Source organism: Syngnathus floridae, chromosome 19, assembly GCF_059516105.1.
Source record: "Syngnathus floridae isolate MCC-2025c chromosome 19, RoL_Sflo_1.0, whole genome shotgun sequence".
Lineage (NCBI taxonomy): Eukaryota > Metazoa > Chordata > Actinopteri > Syngnathiformes > Syngnathidae > Syngnathus > Syngnathus floridae.
In genome coordinates this window covers 6,580,018-6,601,438 of record NC_142431.1, presented here as the reverse complement: position 1 = coordinate 6,601,438, position 21,421 = coordinate 6,580,018, and the positions used below count along the sequence as shown (strand labels likewise).

The following is a 21,421-nucleotide window of genomic DNA, read 5'->3' as shown; positions in this document are numbered from 1 at the left end:
AACACCGTGAAAGTACACCTTACCGGTACAATAGGTACAATGAAATCAGTCTAGATATAACTATTTACTGGCAGAATGATTAATTAAAGGAAAATTAGTTATGACCTCCCCCCCTCAAAAAATAGGATGTCTAGTCTACCCCCATAAAAATAGACTGCTGTCTACTGTACGAGCACTTTACGAAAAGCGGCTGACTGCGTTATCGTCTGCCACTGTCAATGAGTCTCCTGCCAGTTTGGCTTAACAAAGACAATCGCATTGAGTGACGGCAAAAGCATAACAGAAGACGGGAGCAGCCATTCATATTCAATAAGGCCCTCTCATCACGCCTGTGTCTTTGATGGCTGCTAGCATGTATAATTCCCTGTGATTGGAAGCGCTGCCACTCACCAAGATGATAACTTGGGATAAGGATGGGGGGGCGGGTGGGGGATAAAACCTGGTGTTCATTAGGCAGAAGCTATTTCGACGCAATGCGAACACATTACATAAACCTCGCACTTCTGGCAGGTTGAGGAAAAAGGCATCGGTTTAGCCGCGGGGGAGCAGTAATTTAATTAACAGGTCGGCAGATTAGCAGCAAAGACGCAGAACCGAAACAGCAAAACTCCACAAAAGTGCAACTGACAATAAGTAAATCTAATTATTACCACTTTAAATTTGTTGTGATGTATTGTGGACACTTAAGTGGTGATTATCACAAGCATTCCAGCACAATCTAAGGTAACATTTACCTCTGAATCAATCATGGCCAAAAAAAGAGGCATAATATAACAAGGCTCTCTCTGGTCAATCAAAAGTTTAACTTTTGCGCCTTTTACTGTGTAATGAAATCTTAAAGCTCACATCCAACCGGAACCAATCATTTTCCTTTCATATTGTGAGAGTGTAACCAGCAGTTAATTCATCATCCGCATCCTTAAAAAAATATATTTTACATGTCAAAACTGAGGCTTTGATGTGCGGCAATTTCTTTGCTTTTTACAGGTTTCATTTCTTGTTGTTGACATGCAAGATTCAAGAGCCGAGAAGGAAGTTTGAAGTGAAAGAAGATGCAATTATTCATCAGAAGCAGCCTTAAAACATTTGGAATTCTGCTTGGCACTCATCCGGGAAGCCATTGTCGCCATACGCACTGCTAGCGTTTGACGATCTTGCTGATACTTTTCGGCAAGGAATGAATATATGAAATAAAATAATTCTAAACTAAGGTTGAAGGTCTACCAGTTTCCAAGACTGGATTGTGTTGGATCTGAGAGGTCTTGGAATTTTTCTAAGTCTAGCATAGACTTTTCTATGAAGCCGGCAAACGACAAGGATGTGATGAAACGAAGTCCTGTATTTGGCTCCGTGCAGGCAATGTCAAATCCAAATGTCTCTGAACTCTTGATGAGGGTATTAAAGATTCCACTTGTCTTTTGAACTATGTCTCAAGGCTTCACCACACTGCTCAAAAGGTGGATCCACCCTGATCAAGCTAATTCGGAGTAGTAAATGGACAGAGCGTGACAAATTCAGACCCTCGGCTACAACACGGTCCCACGCTGCGCATATCCAGCCGGCAAATCTCTGCCCCCGGGACTAGGTCCAGAGAGAACTGACATTTGGTTTGATTAGGCTGCCGCTGTCTGAAGAGCCACCCACGAGGTAGCTGTCTATTCCCAACGTGCCCGATGCACACTTTAACCACAGTGGTGGGGGTGGTGGTGCGGATAACTCTTAGCAGCAGAGCCCGGCAGTATTCCCTCATTTGCCGCTGATTGAAGCGTTCACATCCTGAGATGTCCAACTTCTGCGAGGAATGTGGCAAGAGACAAGCCCGGACATAAGGACGGCGAGAGGGAGATAAAGTTATCCTCGCTCTCATTGCGGTGGGAAATGTGAGGGTCCTGATCCAAGGAAATGATGAAGGACCCTGTGGAAGAGGCCTCTGAGTACCAACAAAGACGGCTTTAGTTTCACTGGCAGAATGCATTTGCATAGCTTAGAAGCCAGCGCGTCTGAACCGGTCTCATGAAAAGACACAAGCGGCAATGGCTTGGACTTCAATGCCAGTGGGAATCAGAGAGGGAGGGAAAGCGGGATAGAGGGGGGGAAGAGCACAGTCGGAACTTTTGCCTCCGCCATGCGACGAAATGTGATCAGGAGGAGGTTGTCGCCGACTGACTTTGATGCCCAGATGGATCATGACGGCAGCGAATGACTCTGGATGAAGCGGCGGAGTGGACAAAACATTTGATGCCGTCTTACGCTAGTCATGTTTCATGTTCTGACTTTGAGAAAAGAGTCGTTAAACATATTGAGAGCTAGTTAACTCATTGCTACTCCTAACAATACACAAGCCATCTCAGGATTTAGCATTTACCAACAATAGCTTCAGTATTTGCAAGTAGCATCTGAAATATTAGCATTCTCTCCTGAGTGTGGACTGGATTGCGTAAAATGTGAACACAACAAAAACAAGCAGCCGAGCAGATGTTCTTCTGTGGCCTGCAGCCATAATGTTTTGGGGGTGACTGGCTCACATCAGGCCCCTCTAATGACTCTAGCGGCACTGCTTAACTCGCTGGTGTTTGACTTCCCCTTAACAACGACGCCGTTTAGTTGGGGGGGGGTGCAGCGTTGGTAAAATTCCACTTTTGCCTCCACTTAGAAATCCGTGGCGACGAGCAAAATGTTCAATAGAAAACATCAAATCAAGAAATTGCTGCAGATAAATAAGCATAATGACACTTAATTTAATCGTTCATCTCGGCTTGTTTGGGACTCAATTCACAACGCTAATTAACCGAGCATTTAATCACAATCACAACTGCAGTGTTTTCCAATGGAGTGTGTTATTATTTAGGCAGCCATTGCGATACACTATCATATTGACCGCTTGGACTGTGCTACTTTGTTTATAGGCCACAAATTCCGCCAAGATGCCATTTTGATTCAGCTCGGTAACCTTCGATCAATGAGAGATTTGTTTAACGTGCTGATTTATATTCATATCATGCATTCCAAAAGCTCTTATCTTTGAAACAACAAAGAAAAGCTGTCCATTATTCATTTGTCAAGCATTATTCCATCCAGCCGACCATTTGGTTGGCTGGAATCGGAGTCGTGCTTACATAACAATCAATGACTTGCATCAGTCGTGGTTTATTGAGCTCGTAATCAAATGGATTGATCATGATCGATGAATGATGACGGCCCCATTATTTACGAGATGGGGTCGATCTTTGGGTCTGCTAGTACCGCGCTGGACCTTGATGAAAATCGGCTGACGCAAGAGCACAGACGTTATTGCAGCTTGTTGCGTTTGACTGCACTTTGTGCTTTGGTTTGGCCTTGAAATTATGAATATACATAGTTAAGCAGAACACAAAGGTGTATTCACAAACCCGCCAACACATGGTCTTGAACAGACTATTAGAATGATATACAACAGATGTTAGCTTTGTGTTGAACCAAAAGGGTTAGCAACTATGATGTATGCGTCTTCTTGGTCTCATAATATCAAAATATGCTCAGTAACCAGCATAAACATGTTACCTGAAGTCATCAATGAAGTGAAAGTATGCAGTGGTTACATTTTGCAGTTGTTAGCCACTTCTTTTATTTACAATAGAACAAACAGTACTTACTGGAATGCACGTGAGAAAAGGGGAGCCGCACTCGAAGCACTTGTGAACCGTTCATTGAATGCCGCAAGAACAGTCAAACAAACAGTGAGGGCGACTAAAGCGGAAGCTGCTGTCGGCCACAGCTCCCACCCAGACACTCACACTCAAGCGCTCACAAACGTTTGACACTACACTAGGCCCCGCCTCTTAAGGCCATGTACACAAAAATGAAAAATAGGTCTAATATTTCCAACCCAATGTGGTTGGGGTTTTTTTTTGTCCCGCTTGTATAGGTGCATACAGAACAGATGCGGCACTTAGAGCAGAATAGCAATGAGGACGAGGGGGAATGACCATTTTGAGAATGCATGGCACAGCGGCACACAAGCGCAGGGGAGTTTAAAAAAAAAAAAAAAAAAACACACAGCTCCATCTGTTCCATCACCAACTCCTCTACGGCAAACTGTGATGGGACACCGTTATGCTTGATGCACATCAGTACGTAAGGCGTCTACGACTGTGATTTCTCGCAACGTCAATATTGGACGAGGGCCCAGTGGAGCTTTTTGAAGGAACACTCCACCTACGTGCAGAGTGCAGTGATAGTTTTTTTTTTTTTTTTTGCAGATGAGGCCCGACACAGCTTCCACAGTACAGACTCGCATCATTCCTGCACACATGACAGCACGACTCCGTGTAACGATGCAAGGCAACAACCACCCAATCGGCACACATGACTTCACATTCAGCTCAGCTGGAAGTAGAGCGCACGTGAGCTTCCATCCTGAATCATGATGGCGACTCGCTGCTCGTACCACCGGTTGCACAAAAAGAGATGACGACTATCACATAATAAATAATAGGGTGACACCGATCGTGTTGACGATGCGAGTGGACATTCAGCATTCGTAAATTACGACGGAATCAGAGTTGCATGTGTGCATAATTACTCGTGCAGTGCGTTAAGAGTGACGGTGACCATATGATATATTATTTTTGCAAGGTCATGGACATGCATGTCACTCACTCACCGTACACTCCTTGGCAACGGATGCCCTCCACGAGCAGCGCCAGTAGCCCCACGACGCAGATAACCGGATCCATCCTTTATTTTCTCTCTCTTTCACCGTGGTAATAATCTCTGCATGATCCAAAGGAGAAGCAATCAATCTGCGCGTCGTGTAAGGCTTTAAATTCCGCACCACCACCAAAAAAAAAAAAGGCAAAAGAAAAGGGGTTCTAGAAGTGTCGGATGTGGACCTTTTTTTTGTCTTTATTCTTCTTCAGCAAGCTTGCATCGGCTCCTCCGTGCAGGTAGCGACGGAGCCCGAGGGACTGTGCCGAGGAGGACTGCAGGCGGGCAGTAGCGTGCTAGAGTCGGGCATATCTCCTCCTGGATGTGCATATGTGCTCACAGTTGCAGAATCCACACGGAGGTAGCGATGTAGATGTAAGAGCGTCGGGGCGGCGGTAGCAGCGGTGGCGGCGACGCGCGCATCCCAGCCTCTCGACGGATCGGCTCTAAAGGTCCGCTTTTGAGTGCAGAGGAGCCGGCGAGAGTGCAAGGCTGCTGGAAGGAGTGAGCAAAGGAGGCGGGGGGCTGCGCTTCCACGGCTCGCTCAGTCAGTGTTGTTGCGCAAGCCGGGGTGAGGGAAAGGAGGCGACGTCAAGAGGAGGTGCGCGACTCCTCACACTCATCAGTATGGGAGAGTCGGCATCAGGGAAGGCTGGAGAGACGCAGCTGTTTGGGGCTGGGAGGAGGAGGAGGAAGAGGAGGAGGAGGAAGATGTGATGGGTGGATGAGAGAGTGAGAGAGGCAGAGCGAGAGACATTTAACAAATATTTAACATGTATTTTTAAAATTTTAAAACCAAAACGTGATGTCAATTATTTAATGTGTTGTGTTCTTGTGGCATCTGTCGTAAAGCGAGGTGCTCCTGGGTTTTGGAATTTTCAATAAAACATTTTCAGAATATTTTTGTCCACCAATGCACCCATTTGACTTCAATAGAAAATATTTGTCTTGGATTTTACTTACGGTAATTAAAGTAGATAAAAGGGGCGTGGCGGCCATTGGGAATTTCGGGACATTTTCGACCGGCCAGTCCATTTTAGGGCATTGACATTCCGTTGCTGAGGATGTTCAGTTTCCAGAGTTGTGACCCATTTAATCATAAGGATTGTTGTCCTCGATTGTGTAGTTTTTCTGAGACATTTGAAAAATATGTTAGACTTACAAAATGTGAAATTAACTTGCGTAGTAGGTCCTTTGAGAATCCTTTTTTACACCCCATACATTCACATTTTAATAAATCAACTACAAGCAATTAAATCAGAATAGCGTGCTCATGGCTGAATGCTTAAGAGCATAAAAGAGTCATTAAATTGCAAATTCTACTGGGTTTGTTCATCATATAAAAATGAAGTAGTCGATGGTAATTGAAGCATTATTTTGAAATGTATATAATGATGATATAATATGGGGGATTGATACATAGTCATTCCATCGCTGACATTGATGAAAGGACACTGCACTGCGCTAAACTGCTTTTACGATGACTCAGAATTGGTGATAACAAGTGGTAGTGAATTTCCAGTCATGGCTAAAGTTCTTTAAAAGGGTACATTTTGGCAGATTTGGTGACCATGAACTAAATAAATAAATAAATAAATGAAGTAGTGTTTGGCTTTTTATTGCTCTACTGATAACAGTAAAGTGTGTGCACTATAAGTGGCCAGACCTTACAGTAGCTGTTTCCTAGCAACATGTTTTATAAGAAAACCTCTTAATCATTCAATGTTTCATACGTGACCCTCAACTACAAGAAGTGTGCACACAGCACCCAATGGAGAAGATCCCAAATAATTGCTCTTTCTGTTGCCATTCAGTGTCATTACCTTGATGGCAACTTTGCATGATTACCTGGCTCAGGAGTTTAAAAAAAAAAAAAAAAAAAATCTGTGCAGTCGACATTTAAAACAGGCCATTAGAAATTTTCCATTAATGTCTAATGTACTAATCTTGTCCCGCGGTCCGTTTTACGCCGGACGTCGGTGATCTCGAACGGCGTCAGGATTTTATTTTCAGCTCGTACCTCGCTTTTGTTTTATTTGTGGGTGTCAAGAGTATGGCGCTGATTAATTTTATGGTCGCAAGCTAAAGTGATTTTACTATGCGTGTTTTGAGGCTGCGAATAGTACCAATGCGGTGGTCTATTAAGTTAAATATAGCCTGTTTTTCACTTGCCGTTTCATTGTTGCTAGGCTAACGAGAATTAGCATGACCTACAGCTAGCTCACCTAACTGCAGAGGAACAATATCACTCTCATTACCCGAAATCTCCTACAAATCCTTCTGGACTTTACATTATTATGTAAGGGTCTTCTTCCTATCCTTGCAGGAATTCAAACCTCACGCATCGCAGACTTATTGCGTGAACTGGGCCGCCTTCATTAAAATGTCACAATTAAGAGGCCGGCGGCATGAGCGCAGTGTCACGGAGTAGCTTCAACAAGAGGCTTTATGAACATAATACCAAGGGTGACATTTCGCTCCGTTTTTACGCGGGCTGATGAGGTGCTCGGTATGACGTGAAACACGAGAATGTGGCATTTAAGAGCAAATCTCTGGGGGATCACGCGGGTCATGTCGTAGTGCGGGGTTAGAAAATAGGTATGATGGAGTCTTGTCCCAAATCTCTAATCTGATTAAAATTTGCAATGAATTCATCCAGGTGCCTATACTGTAATCAGGCATTAACCATTTGCGCCGCCATCGATTAACCCGCACGGCGGTCCATCTATTCTTACAGTGTTGGAACCTTCTATCGGCCTTATCGATCACCGCCGCTCCCCCGCTGATTCCACCCAACTCATCCAATTGATTCTGTCACGGCCGTTTTGGTGAGACAGCACAGAGCTCAGCGCGCTAATTAAGCTGTGCTCCGCCATTTGGACGGCCTTGGAAACCTACTCGCTCAGAGAATCCTTCTCGCCGCCATTCAGTAATATTTTGCATTAAAAGTAATTCTATCGAGTCATTCATTTTTACATACTATAATGCTGCTGCCCGCATTTACTTCTGTTGCTGGTGTAGATTTATTCTCAACTACTGATACATATATATTGGGGTCACATCTGTTAGGTGTTATGCGCGTGTATATATATTGTTTAACACATACAGTACTGCTGACAATTATTGCTGCTGCCCACATGGACTTTTATACGTATCTATAGACTCTGGTATATATTTATTAATTTACAGGTTGTCACATTATTCATGTTGACTATACTCATTCTTGGTCTCTTGTGTACACAGATATTTCCAAGCGCTTGATATCGTTATCCTCGTGCGCCGCCCGGTACTGTCCATTTAGTCTTATTCTATTCCATTCGATTAATCCAGCAAAGATTAGCTACGCCTCCTTAAAAGGAGAAAAGGGCTACTTTAATATCATAGACCGAGCAAGCACATTCCCTGTGTACTGCTCTGTGCCTGAGAATGTAATTATCTTTCTAGAAAAGATTACAAAAACCAGCCTAGTGTCAGCCCATGCGTGCTCCTACAAACCGATAGTGGCACTGCCACCATTTCGAGAGGGAACGCTCGTGCGCAAGTTAACTTTTCACTGGATTCAGACAGGCGCCAAATTACACACGAGGCGCTCTCCAAAAGGCCAAAGGTAATCAGTGTTTGTACCTGAGCGAGGGTACTAGCAGATGCTGCTAATTGGTTGTTTGGGAAAGGCACTTACTTACAGTTCATATGTACATATGTGCCATTTAATTTCTGTATTTGAATTGAAATTGAGGTACTCCATGTGTGCATAAAGGTTGGAGAAAAACCACACAACACCACAAACCAACTGACATGTACTGTTCCATGCAGCACATGGAAGGATATCCAAAGAGCACTCCGCATGTAATCACTGGCCAAATGAAATAGGGCCGCAATCACTTTAAGCCGACTTGTGAGAAAACAAATGAATTATTGATGCACAATGAATATTGCATATCATGCTACAAAAATTGTTGCCGTCTCTCTCGCCATCATAAGGCGGCGGATTTGATTTACACGGCTGCTTTTCCACAGGGCCGGCGGAGCGGAATTGTAATCACCTTGCAACACATGAAAAGAAAGCATCATGACTGTTATTACCGTGTCATTTTTTCCCCCTGACGTGCGACACAAACATGCTTATCATTCTTGTCTCTCGTTTCATATCAACATGAAGTCAGCCAGTTCTAGATTGCATTAATAAAAATGAAAAATAAATCGTCTCTACGGTGTTCATGAGCAACATATGATTGAACTTACCTTTTTTTCCCCTGCATGGTGAGATGGAAGCCTCAAAAGAAGCAGCTCCTCTTACGTCGCAAATGGGTGATGATGCTAAGTGGAATTTGATTCTACACTTTTCCAACGGGAATTGGCCGCCATCTTGAAGAAGAAATATGATAGAAAGTGACGTCAGTTAGACAGGAAGTACCGTATTTGCCGGTGTATAGGTCGACTCGGTGTATAAGTCGACCCCCTAAAATTCGACGGAAATTTACGATTTTATGATATATCCTTTGTATAAGTCGAGCTCAATTGTTGCATTATATTAAACTTCAAAATTCAATCAGAAATATGCGAAATTTATTGACGAAATGTGTTCAAATTCCGGGAGGCCGTGCGCATGCGCAGTGGCCGGAAATAACTCCAGCCGAGCGGATCGGCTGTTTATAAGCACCGCGGAGGAGATCACGGAGCCTCATTCGACTTCCAGCGGCCGGCGAGCTCGCGCACGCCGCCCGGCACATCCGGGAGGCCGGAAATAGCTCCAAGCCGAGCGGATCGGCACTTTATAAGCACCGCGGAGGAGATCGCGGAGCCTCATTCAACTTCCAGCGGCCAGCGCACTCGCGCACGCCGCCCGGCACATCCGGGAGGCCGTGCGCACGCGCCAAGTGGCCGAAAATAGCCCCCGCCGAGCGGATCGGCTGTTTATAAGCACCGCGGAGGAGATCGCGGAGCCTCATTCGACTTCCAGCGGCCGGCGAGCTCGCGCACCCGCCCGGCACATCCGGGAGGCCGTGCGCACGCGCCAAGTGGCCGAAAATAGCCCCCGCCGAGCGGATCGGCTGTTTATAAGCACCGCGGAGGAGATCGCGGAGCCTCATTCGACTTCCAGCGGGCCGCGCACTCGCGCACGCCGCCCGGTTCAAATTTTCAAAGTGCAACGCACAATGAGATGCATGAGAAACGGCCTTGGTTACTATCACATTTGAAGCGATGAATACGAAGTTAAATTTTATGACTCGGTGTATAAGTCGAGGTCGATTTTTTTTGGTCGATTTTGGATCGAAAAAGGTCGACCAATACACCGGCAAATACGGTAACATACTTTTTTGTATCTTTTTCTGAGCATGTTAGCTTGTTTAAGCCGCCGGGGGGCTGTTGAGTGTGGAAAGGATGATGGGTGTGTCTCTTGAGAGCATAGGCAAGCAGAACGGCGTATGTGCTGCATGTGTGTGTCATGTGTGCGTTCTAACATTCGCTGTTCTCAGCACTGCCGAAGAGATGTTCGGGTGCCAAAGAACTTTGCCAAAGAGCAGCAGCGCGGCTTAATGAATAGATGCTCACGTCGTGGGCTGATTAAAGACTTCATTAAAAAGCACACAAGCCTTTCTGTACGGCTTAAGTAGTTCTCACACCGAGTCTTGCGTTGTTGGCGGAAATGTGAGTGTATGGGATCACATTTTGCATGCCGGTGGGCTAAACCAAATATTTGGCTCAGGAGAATCCACCGTTTTGGAAAGATCAGCCCCCCTAAGTCGTTTTGACTTAATGATATGAAATTGACCAAGTATGACTTAGGTAGGGGAAGCAGAAACAAAATGTCCATTTTATATCAGAAGGATCAAAAAAACAACTGAGGAAATCATCTCCACTCACACTGCAGTCAGTTTTAATGAGCTCCACTTGCAGGTGGATGACAGTGCACTCTGAATGGTTACTGACAAGAAGTCTGATGCGCCACAGATCTCGACGTTTGCACTGAGTGATGGGACAGGATATCGGACGCATCAGATTGAAAGACACAAAAAAAAACCTGCTGCGTCCTGCTCACCGGGTTCGTCGGGGGAAGACCGATAGTATTAGTCACATATCGATCTTGTGCCTTCCGTCAAGCTGCCGCGACATATTCCTTGCGGCAGCTCATTGCCTCAAAAAAGCAGGTAGCTATGACGGGGGGGAGGGTTGTTGAACTCCTCGTGAGCTTTGACATGGAGAGAGGACGGTAATTTGTCTGACATACTGTAAAGAGCACTCGGTGAAGAACAAATCCTCCATCAAAGTCAAGCTATAATACCAGCTAGCAGAAGCCGGTACAGGTAGCTAGATGAAGGCGCAGTGGCTCTTTCATGCACAAAACATAAAACGGGAGTGAGACTATCTAAACGCTGTGTCTTTGATGACTCCTTGCGTGCTGTTTACAAAAATGTGCACTATTTTTTCACTGGGGAAAAAAAATGCTTTAATGTTTACATCAGCGCAGGTCCCGCCTCTCGCATTTATTTAGCTGCGAAAAGTTCCTGCTCCCAGTGTGAGCTGCGATGGGAAATGCAACGGATGATGAGATGCCAAAATAACGTGTCTGAACCACTTTGCTTGAGAATGGGATGTATTCCCACTCAAGTATACGCATAATTCATTGGAATGAGAGACAGATGAAGACATGAAAGACTGAACTCTCTGTAAGTGACCTGATGCATAATTCCTGCCTCATAAAACTTGACGTGTTCTTATCTGTGTCTGTTTGGATTTTTTTCACGAAGAGGTCACAACATTGGCAAATGAATGTCCTTCATTGTTGAATATTTTCCCTCCATGTTGCTGCAATTCTAATTCGACATCAGCATTCATTTATAAAAGAACGAAGTTGGCGAGGCGTTAGCGGCAAAGCGTTGCCTTCAAGGACGCTCCGTTGTCAAGAAATGTCCTTTCAGTGCGCGCACGTACAATATAAGTAAAAATGGTGTCATGAAGAACATCGGGCTAACAGCAAAGAGAATATGTTGGCAACCTTTTTCAATTTCTTGAGTAGACCGTTGTTGCATTGTTTCACGCTTAGGCTAAATTCACGCCACCATGTGCGTGTTTCATGTGCTCTGTCTGAAATTTCATTTCATTTCTTGGTCATGTAAGCCCATGTTGACGATGTGAAATTTCGTTTGGAACTACAGGTTTTGATCTCAGACAATAAAATGCAGCATTATTTTGAAGGCAGAAATTGCCGTAATGGGATGACTGTACAGAATTCTGACAAAAAGGGCCTTGAGAGCAAGTCCACAAATCCAGGGAGAAATCTGCTAAATGGTCCTTGAGTGTCGAATTCACATCTAACCTTCATATTATCATACATTATACAAATGTATTCATGCTTGTGTGTGTGAGTGAATTAATAAAGTTTGTGCCAATGCCAGAAGCTCACAATACAATGAAGGCTCCTTTTTTTTAACTACTGGCATATTTGGCTGTGATACAGTTACATACGCTTTTTTGCAAGGTCAACTGTTGATGCACGTGGACCTGACATTCAGCTTGGCCCAGCACATCCATGACTGGTCCTAACCTGTCATCGCTCATCCTTGCCGTCTCCATGATTAATTCAATGAGCCGTGTCTCCATCTCGACTGGATACGCTGAGCACATCCATTATGAACCTGTGAGAGCGATGCAAGCCTCGGTTAGACGGGAACATCACATGTTCAAATTTCAGCTAATATTCTTGAGTTGGTTGGCTAGTGACTTTCAACTGAACACTGAATTCACAGATGGTTTAGATTTTTTTTTTCCTATTACCAGGCCTTGACCTTGAAATTATAAATATCGTTGAGGTTGTATCGCAAATAAACACACACGTCAGGGTGTTGTTTCTTTTTTTTTTTTTGGAGGAGGGCGGGTGAAAAGCTTTAGTGACCGCTACTTTTAATGCAGTGACAGCAGCAGCGAGATAATGAGTCCTGAAGACTGCTGATTCCTCTTTATGTCGCCCTCACAGGAAATCACCAAAACTCCAGCTGCTCATTATCCGTGTGGCTGCGTATGAAAACCTCTCCAGCACGCTGACTTCAAGGTGAGCCGCACACGCATTCCACAGTGCGCTCCCACATCCCACCTTAGCCGCCCACGTGGCAATTCCTCAGCTTTCCGCTTGCCCCTGCAGGGCCGTTGTCCGAAACTTGCAAAGTGCGAGAGAGGACGCCGCAATGGATGCACGGGGTCTAATTAAAAGTGCCGCGGCGTGGGTGTCGAGGCTGCTTTGGACGGAGAGTGCGGATAGGCCAAAATGAGTCTTTGGGGTATTGACCCTCATTTTTCCACACAGCACCTTTGTTTGCTTTTATGTACATCGTCCTCCTCCACACTTTCTCCATGTTGATCGTATGCCACTGCTGTGTTACTCCCGGGAGCAGCAAATTGCAATCCGTGCTCTGTCATGTGAATAGATTACCATTCCCAAGGAGAAACTAATAAATGTTTTGATTCCAAGAAAATATCTATCACGAAGACAACATGGTCACGTTTTTATGAATTACATCTTTTTGATTTGATATGTGAACAATACGATAGTTGTGCGCTCATTTGCTTCCGTAAAGTGGCACAAAGAAGCCAAGGATGTGGGTAATTAAAGAGCACATCAGCTACGCCTCTTTCATTATCATGCGAACAGAGAGCCGAAAAAATACCATTTTGAAATATTAATTTTCCGCTTGATTAGATTGTAAGACTGACGGGAGGAACTTAAAGTGCAATTAGCCATCGATAAGGCCAGATTCTTACTGCGAGGGATTGCAGTTCCACATCACTTAAGGACATTCATTGAATGACGCCTCGCCCGCTGTCGTACTTGTTGTCGCTTTTGTTGCCATGCCAACGGTTGGGCTTTGTCAGGCAGCTAATCATTCATAGCCGTGCTCCATTTCTTCAGACAAGTCAGTCTTAAATTAAGTTGAGTGCTTGATAAAAATGCCTGGCAGATAAGCAAGCTAATAACGATGACATTGTTCCGAACGATCTAGTGTTTTGGCAAATTGGTAACTGACGATTGTTACAATACTGCGACAATACTACGACATGCTGATTTCTGTATTTGCTTTTTACTATTGCTGCGCCACATGAAAAAAAAAAAAATTGCTCTCGGTGCCCCTTTGCGCTGACTTGGATATTTGTAGTCCCACCACATGCAGGCGCTAACACTTTTCTGGTTAATCATTTCCTTGCATCTCCCTTTTAAGCATCATAAATCGAGCTTGTAGGTGTTTCTATCGTGTGGTAAAACGCCTGTAAAAGTGAGCGCACTTTTGATTACTTTTTAATTCCCCAGGATTTGACAGCAGCCGAGAATCTAAGAGGGGATTATATTTTACCGACTGTTGTACCGGTAAATCCAACAACTAAACGGGTGCATGTTGTTTACCTTTTAGGATGGGTATATCCCAGCCACTTCGGCCTGGCCTGTAAATTGGATGACGCTTGCTACGTGATGAATACGGTCCTGAGAGATTACTTTAGTATCTGACAGGCGTGATTACCCAAACGAATAAAGGGCTCTAATTATATGTTCCACCGCAGCGTCGGCTAGTCGTATCTACATCCCGATGTGTCGCTCCCTGTAATATACGGTGAATTCCAACCAATCGGCAATTATAATTTAACCAAGTCCCCAACTGCCCCATGAATAGTGAGAGTTCAGTGTAAAAGCAACTTGACAATAGCACTACATTATCTTTAGTGCTTTGAGACAAATTTTCATTGACCCACATGGCGACGTGACATAGAGCTTCTGCTTAGACGCTAACACGGATTGGAATGCAAGGCAAGTACTGCTAGCTTGTAATTAAAACGTCTCATCGGGGAACTGTGGGTCTAATGAGCCTCTTGCATTTCAGCCACACTGGAGCACAACTGTGAGCTTGGGCGACAAGTCCCCGCTGCTACTGCAGACGGTTTTGCAGTTTGCTTGCAAATAACCCAATCGCTTTGTATATGTTTACACAGCCCAATCAATCATTGAATGGATCCGAGGTTGGATGAGAGCTCTGAATCGTAACCCTTTTTTTTTCATTCTTAGCTTTAAAACCAGTTTAGAAATATTCATCAAAACACTATGACCAGGCTCTACATATATTTGAAAGACCTGAATGACCTATTTCTTATTCACTTCGGGCGCAAGCATTATTCACAAGGAACAGGTGTTTCTTTTGACACCCCCTTTAGTGAGCAAGCAACCAACTGAGCAATGGTGCTGTGGCGAGACTTACGCTTGACATTCTCCTCCTTCACGGCACTGAATTTACAACTATGGTGTCACAGGTAAGTCAAAGACATGGTGCCTCGAAGGAGCGATGGTAAAAGGTAGAAGTGAGCATAAGGGCCAACAAAGAAGCTCTCATCTGCCATTCCAATATGGTGGTTTCAAGGATCCAGGTTTCTTGACAACTAAAAGGTATTTAGTCCTAAATACAAAAGGTATCGTTCAAACACGTTTACCTGTCCAGGCTTTTAGTTGCTATCAGCGATATTATCATCACATTATATTGCTTGTAGCCAACAAATCAATTAGGAGCGCGCCATCATAACGAGAGGTCAAGAAAGGGCATCATACCGCCACAGTAACCTATTATAGAATTAACGCATCAATGAATAACTGTCAATTTTTGCATCACTTATAGAGAATGTTTACCACGGCTGGCTAAAGTAAGGCTCACCTGTCAGTAGACGCGTCCTCTAAATTCCCCCATTATCCTATCAGATTAAAAGCTCATTTGTAGTCTTATCGAGTAAGAACTGCTCTCGCTCTCCCCCCACGCTCCCCCGGTGGGAGTCAATTATTAACAAGAATATTCCTTACAAACCAAATTAGCCTCTCAGCACACGCTCGCACGCCAACACTAGGTAGCCCTACAAGCGTGGCTATGTCGGAGGCAAAGGTGATGCCAGCGTTCGGTCGGGCGATCAAGCAAGACGCCTCTGCAGAAACACACAATGGGATGCGTCCAACAACAAAGAGGAGATACTACAACCTTCACCGAGGAGGACTTGGCTTTGATGGTCTCGGAGGAGCGCTGGAAAAAACCATCGATCAAAACAATAAAATGCTTGTTAATCTATCCACTCCCCGCCCACTCTTTCAGTAAGTTTTTAACATGTTAACATTCATACACATTTGTGGTTGGTCCTCATCAGATACATTTCAAAGTTGAGGATCTGATGCTTGTTTTAAAGATCATAATTTCACAGTTGTTTGTATCCACTTTGACAAAGATACATAGAGGAGCGGTGACTCCCTTCTTAATGTTTTCCTACATGCCTCGACCAAATAATTTGGCACCTGAAAATCTGTATGAATCGCTTCATGTGCTTCTGTTTGTCTTTTCAGCCTGGCCGCTCAGTTCTTTGCATTGAACCCATTTGAGCCTTGGACAACCCCAGATAAAGTAGAAAGGGTAAGAAAGAAAACTTTTTGGGGAGTTCAGAGTAAAAGTTGCAGCTTACTGCAGTTCATCAGAGTTTAGTGTGATGAAAACGTTTTTTTCCCAGTTTCACACAACTGAGTACCCAGGACTCCCTGGTCTAGAGGATCTTGGTATCCGTCCTTCCACCGTCGAGCAAAAGGCGATTGAGATTCTGAGGCTCCATCGCCGATTCCGTTTCCTGGAAGCTGATGTAGATGCAACCAAGCCAGCAAAAAACATCAACTATTAAAGTACTAAATTAGTGGCTTATTGTCACTTCAGAATGCTTTAGCTATTCTGTATGTAAATAAAAAAATAATTGTATCCTTAAAAGTGTTTTATGTTTGTCTCTTGGTAGATATAGTATCCAGTGTTGGCCATATAGCTGCACTTCATTCATGATGCACTGAAATCACAAACATTGTTCCAGAAACATTACAGTTATGGTACTAATGCACTGTACTGTGTGCGTGCGTGCGTGCGTATCATTTGTATAATAAAATTAGTTCTAGACCGTAAGAATTGATTCAGGATTTTGTAATTTGTGCCACCACATTTTGAATCAGCCCAAGTAGAGGAGACAGGCAAATATTCATCTATCTAACCATTTTCTGTAGTGCGTGTCTTCATTCATGTCATGGGAGTGTCTAAGCACAGACCCATATAGATAAGCATCTAAACTTCACACATGAAGGTTAAGAGGGTTTTTTGCAGATCGTGTATCTCATTCGTGTCAAACTCAAGGCCAGGAAGCCAGATATGGCCCACCACATCATTTTATGTGGCCTGCGAAGACAAATTTTGTATCGACTTGGTCATTACTTTAATTACAAATTGTCTTCACTTTAAATAAAAATTGAAATATTGCTTGCAATTTTTATTAACATTCGTCTTTTTAAAATATTTGAACAGTTTTTACTAGTCTCTGACTTCAAAACTAATTATTCATCAGTTTGTTTTGTAGCCTATACTGTGTATAGAAGACAATGACAATCATAATGAGCCTCCGAGTGAAACTATGCCTACGATGCGGCCCGCGACAAAAATGAGTTTGACACCCCTGGACTGTAGCTCAACGCTGGCATTGGGCCAAGCAGATAGATGAAGCGCGTCAATAAAATGGAAATACTTTTTTGCATGATATTAATACCATGCTTTCAACAAGGCAAGTAAAGAAAAGAGCAATAGTAGATTACGTAATAGAAAATAATAGGCTGGGTTAAATAGGTTAGTGGCTGTGTTTGCACCAAAAGTGGGCGGTGGAGGAGGGCATGCCTCTTCACGGCACGGGATTGTGCAAGAGTGGGCAAATGACACAAGCAGCAACACGTTACCCCGAGACCAAGAGAGAAAAGAAATGGAGCCTACTGAGACGCCCGACGACTATTATTACTACATGGAGACTGAGAACGACACCATGTGCGACTACCCCATGAGGACGGTGTCCCGGCCGCTGATTTCAGTGCTCCTCATGCTCATCTTCATTTTGAGCCTGTTTGGCAACAGCGTGGTCATTTCCACCGTGTGGAGGGTGGAAAGGAAGCGGCGAGCGGCCCTCCTCTATATCGGCAACCTGGCCCTGGCCGACCTGGCCTTGACTGTCTCACTGCCCCTGTGGGTGCTGTACACGGCCATGGACAACCACTGGCCCTTCGGGATGGCCCTGTGCAAGATCATCAGCTATGTGGATCTCCTCAGCATGTACGCCAGCGTCTTCCTTCTCACCTGCATGAGCTTCGACCGCTACCTGGCCATTGTGCACTCACTGTCCTTGCTGTGCACCGGCAGCCACAACCACGCTTCCATTGCTGCCGTCTGGATGCTGTCGGGACTCCTGTCTACGCCTGCCCTCGTCTTCCGCACCACCTTGGACGAGCCGAGCGGCAACCGCACTTTCTGCACGTTAGACTTCAGCTTTGTCACGACCAGTGCGCATCAAATGAGTTTGCTGTATGCCGGATTGAGCTTGTCATTATCCACCCTGGGGTTCCTGCTCCCCTTACTGGCCATGGTGGTGTGCTATGGGTTGATCGGCTGTACGGTGATTCGCCACTTCAACACTTGCCGCAAAGGAGACCAACGCAAGTGGCAACTCTTGAAGGTCATCACCACATTGGTTGTGGTTTTTGCCGTCTGCTGGATCCCCTACCATGTGGTGAGAACCGTGGGCGTCCTCTCTGATTTTAACCTGTTTCCAGTCACCTGTGATTTCTGGAGCTCTCTGCGGCTGGCCTACCCATACACCGCCTGCCTGGCCTATGTCAACAGCTGCCTCAACCCCTTCCTCTACGCCTTCTTGGACCTGCGTTTCAGGTCACGTTGCCTGCACTTGCTTCAGCTCAAGAAGTACTGCCAGAAACCCACCAGGGCTTCCAGTGGGCCTGGAGGACTCAATCAACACTAGATGTTTACTTCCAGGTTCGTGACTCTGTGGCTTCCTGACAAAGAAAGCTCAAGGGATAAAACGTGAATCGTCTTTGTGTAATGCAGGCCTGCATGACAAGTAAAAATAAAACCAAAATACAAATATTTATCTGATATTTTTCCCTACTCTCATTCTGTGTTCTCTCCTTTATAGAAACTGTTTTTTTAAGCCAATAATTTTTGTGAACCAGCAATAAAACTGTTGAATTTGCATATTTCCTGTTCAAATACTTGTGTGAGACAGGTTGTGTGAAAACGAGCAACCAGCCTCACCTCAAATTGCGCAGTTGGGCACAGAAGTCAGAAATAGCCCTGTTATTGGTTAGATAGTATTTATGGATGCTTATGATTCAGGGGGCAGAAAGGTCTAATAAGTAAAACTATATTTTATTCTTATATACAGCTTTGTGTTGTATTTCTTTGTAATGTTTACGTATTTTCCATCTAATATGTGTATTTATCTCAATTTCTTTTGAGCTAACATTTTTGAATTTCTCCCTCCTCGATTTTGATTATAATAATTCAAGCATTTTTTTTGTGTTGGCTCTCTTTAAATTGTACAAGTTTACTACATCCAGTTTCACCTTGTTTGCGTGTGTCCAGTTACAACGAGAAAACATGTTGCGTACGTTCTATTCTATGTCACAGGTCCCCAACTGGCATCTTCATTAAATAGTACCCGCAAAACACCAGTGTTAACATCTACAGTGAAGAGGCGGCTGCGGGATTCTGGGCTTCAGGGCAGAGTGGCAAAGAAAAAGCCATATCTGAGACTGGCCAACAAAAGAAAATGATTAAGATGGGCAAAAAAACACAGACATTGGACAGAGGAAGACTGGAAAAAAGTGTTGTGGACGGATGAATCCAAGTTTGAGGTGTTTGGATTACAAAGAAGAACGTTTGTGAGACGCAGAACAAATGAAAAGATACTGGAAGAATGCCTGACGCCATCTGTTAAGCATGGAGGAGGTAATGTGATGGTCTGGGGTTGCTTTGGTGCTGGTAAGGTGGGAGATTTGTACAGGGTAAAAGGGATTCTGAATAAGGAAGGCTATCACTCCATTTTGCAACGCCATGCCATACCCAGTGGACAGCGTTTGATTGGAGCCAATTTCATCCTTCAACAGGACAATGACCCCAAACACACCTCCAAATTGTGCGAGAACTATTTAGAGCAGAAGCAGGCAGCTGGTATTCTATCGGTAATGGAGTGGCCAGCGCAGTCACCAGATCTGAACCCCATTGAGCTGTTGTGGGAGCAGCTTGACCGTATGGTACGCAAGAAGTGCCCATCCAACCGATCCAACTTGTGGGAGCTGCTTCTGGAAGCGTGGGGTGCAATTTCTCCAGATTACCTCAACAAATTAACAGCTAGAATGCCAAAGGTCTGCAATGCCGTAATTGCTGCAAATGGAGGATTCTTTGACGAAAGCAAAGTTTGATGTAAAAAAAATCTTATTTCAAATACAAATCATTATTTCTAACCTTGTCAATGTCTTGACTCTATTTTCTATTCATTTCACAACGTTTGGTGGTGAATAAGTGTCACTTTTCATGGAAAACACAAAATTGTTTGGGTGACCCCAAACTTTTGAACGGTAGTGTATAGATGCATCTCGTATTTCCAGTGATGTATACGCTTGGTTACAATTTAATCATAACATTGGCCGGCAAATACATTTAAAACCAAAAACATCACTAACCAATCCAATGGTGCATTGTAAAATTACGTTTAGTACCTTTGCTGCTACTCTAAATTGTAAGAACGTGAGAATATTGCTTTAGTTTCCTGAGTTGCGCAAAACAACTTGAAATTGCCCTGTGCTGATGAAGCAAATCCAGATGTGTGACACATAATCAGGACCCAGATCATCATATCAAATGCGAGTGGTTTGCTAAAGTTCCCTTGCATTGACACTATGATGACAAAATGTTTTTATGTGTAATAGAAGGAAGGTTGCAGAGGGACTATGTTTCAAAACACAAAATCACTGAAGACCACAAGATTACAGTGTAAATCATTAAAGTGGTACCTTGGCAACGTGTACCCGAGTCTGCTTACATGGGATGACCTGCTGGGTGGCTGGGTGGCCTTCACGTCTATTGAAGTCCCCATCCAACTTCCAGTAACTGCAGGCACCTTTCATGAAAACATCAAGAATTATACAATTACTACATTGTACAGTACACATTTCTGGGCCACATATTTATTAGTGGAGAATTTTGAGTAGCCATGTTTGAAAATACTGCAAGGTCTCATGAAAACATCAAATACATTTTTAATACCAGCATTGCTAGTACAATTGTAACAGGGGAATCACTGTTGGTGAGAAACCTATTTTTAAAAAAAACATACAGCGAGATGACATTGTGCAGCTGTCTCGGAGACATCGCGGAAATAGACGATTTGTTCCGAAGAACCAGGAAGCGTTGCCTTAGCAACCCGTGTGTTTCGTACAACGCCCACTGGACAAAAGGGCTCCTAACGTTTCCACGGTGAACATCTTCGACTCGCCAGTGTCTGACGATGATGATGATGAGCAACACTGAATTGTTATTGGAAGGCCTGTCAAATGTCAAAGTGCAGAGACGTCGAGACATTGAGGCTCGAAGAAGAGCGAGATTGTTTGATGACAAGTTGAGGTGCATCGGAGTCAGTTTTTTGTGTTGAACATTTTCTTTTGCATTTAAAATTATTTTTAACCCCGTACTCCCCCGCACAAGAAAATAAATAAACATAAAATAGGTTGATAAGGAATTTCTTGACAAACAAGTGGCTGAGAAGATTGCGAGGAAAAAGGCAGAAAAAGAAGAACAAGCTGCCTATGGTAAGCAGATAAAAAAAAATTGCCATGTAGTAAAATTGTTCTCAATGTTTT

At 44.1% G+C, this 21,421-nt stretch overlaps 3 protein-coding genes across 20 annotated transcripts in view; 2 read left to right on the top strand and 1 right to left on the bottom strand.

Moving 5' to 3' along the window:
- The window catches only part of LOC148381925 (MAM domain-containing glycosylphosphatidylinositol anchor protein 2), a 91,380-nt gene extending 70,701 nt beyond the window's left edge, over positions 1-20,679 (bottom strand). For 2 of the 6 annotated variants that reach the window (XM_088361351.1, XM_088361356.1), the window contains exons 1-5: positions 20,576-20,679; positions 12,233-12,323; positions 8,929-9,051; positions 5,650-5,817; positions 4,643-5,362 (exon numbers count right to left, since the gene is read on the bottom strand). In XM_088361351.1, the coding sequence (XP_088217477.1) occupies positions 4,643-4,715 (73 nt within the window). In that variant the 5' untranslated portion in view covers positions 4,716-5,362; positions 5,650-5,817; positions 8,929-9,051; positions 12,233-12,323; positions 20,576-20,679. Of the gene's footprint in view, positions 1-4,642; positions 5,363-5,649; positions 5,818-8,928; positions 9,052-10,551; positions 11,061-12,232; positions 12,324-13,443; positions 13,459-20,575 lie in introns of those variants that run through there. The other 4 variants (XM_088361355.1, XM_088361352.1, XM_088361353.1 and 1 more) reach the window with 4 other exon arrangements.
- Positions 10,593-16,451, top strand: LOC148381927 (NADH dehydrogenase [ubiquinone] 1 alpha subcomplex subunit 9, mitochondrial-like). 12 transcript variants are annotated; one of them, XM_088361362.1, is made up of 6 exons: positions 10,883-11,354; positions 12,167-12,400; positions 12,662-12,736; positions 14,881-14,976; positions 16,043-16,109; positions 16,204-16,451. In XM_088361362.1, the coding sequence occupies exons 4-6, from the start codon at positions 14,903-14,905 to the stop codon at positions 16,366-16,368; spliced, it is 306 nt and encodes a 101-aa protein (XP_088217488.1). In that variant the 5' UTR covers positions 10,883-11,354; positions 12,167-12,400; positions 12,662-12,736; positions 14,881-14,902; the 3' UTR covers positions 16,369-16,451. The 12 variants fall into 12 exon arrangements, 6 of the variants coding, with proteins under 6 accessions (XP_088217489.1, XP_088217486.1, XP_088217488.1 ...); XM_088361358.1 differs by having other exon boundaries at positions 14,881-15,796; XM_088361363.1 differs by lacking the exons at positions 10,883-11,354; positions 12,167-12,400 and adding an exon at positions 10,593-10,835.
- Positions 17,406-20,030, top strand: LOC148381926 (apelin receptor B-like). 2 transcript variants are annotated; one of them, XM_088362563.1, is made up of 2 exons: positions 17,406-17,819; positions 17,907-20,030. In XM_088362563.1, the coding sequence occupies exons 1-2, from the start codon at positions 17,476-17,478 to the stop codon at positions 18,520-18,522; spliced, it is 960 nt and encodes a 319-aa protein (XP_088218689.1). In that variant the 5' UTR covers positions 17,406-17,475; the 3' UTR covers positions 18,523-20,030. The 2 variants fall into 2 exon arrangements, with proteins under 2 accessions (XP_088218689.1, XP_088218687.1); XM_088362561.1 differs by having other exon boundaries at positions 17,407-18,536; positions 19,191-20,030.
- Positions 20,680-21,421: the final 742 nt, after the last annotated feature.

Excerpts from the sequence above, each read along its gene's own strand:
- LOC148381926 (XM_088362561.1), top strand. The coding sequence starts at position 17,476 with ATGGAGCCTACTGAGACGCCCGACGACTATTATTACTACATGGAGACT.
- LOC148381927 (XM_088361360.1), top strand. The coding sequence starts at position 15,579 with ATGTCGGAGGCAAAGGTGATGCCAGCGTTCGGTCGGGCGATCAAGCAA. Across the intron at positions 15,797-16,042 it reads ACTCCCCGCCCACTCTTTCA|CCTGGCCGCTCAGTTCTTTG; the intron begins GTAAGTTTTTAA and ends TTGTCTTTTCAG. Across the intron at positions 16,110-16,203 it reads CCCCAGATAAAGTAGAAAGG|TTTCACACAACTGAGTACCC; the intron begins GTAAGAAAGAAA and ends TTTTTTTCCCAG.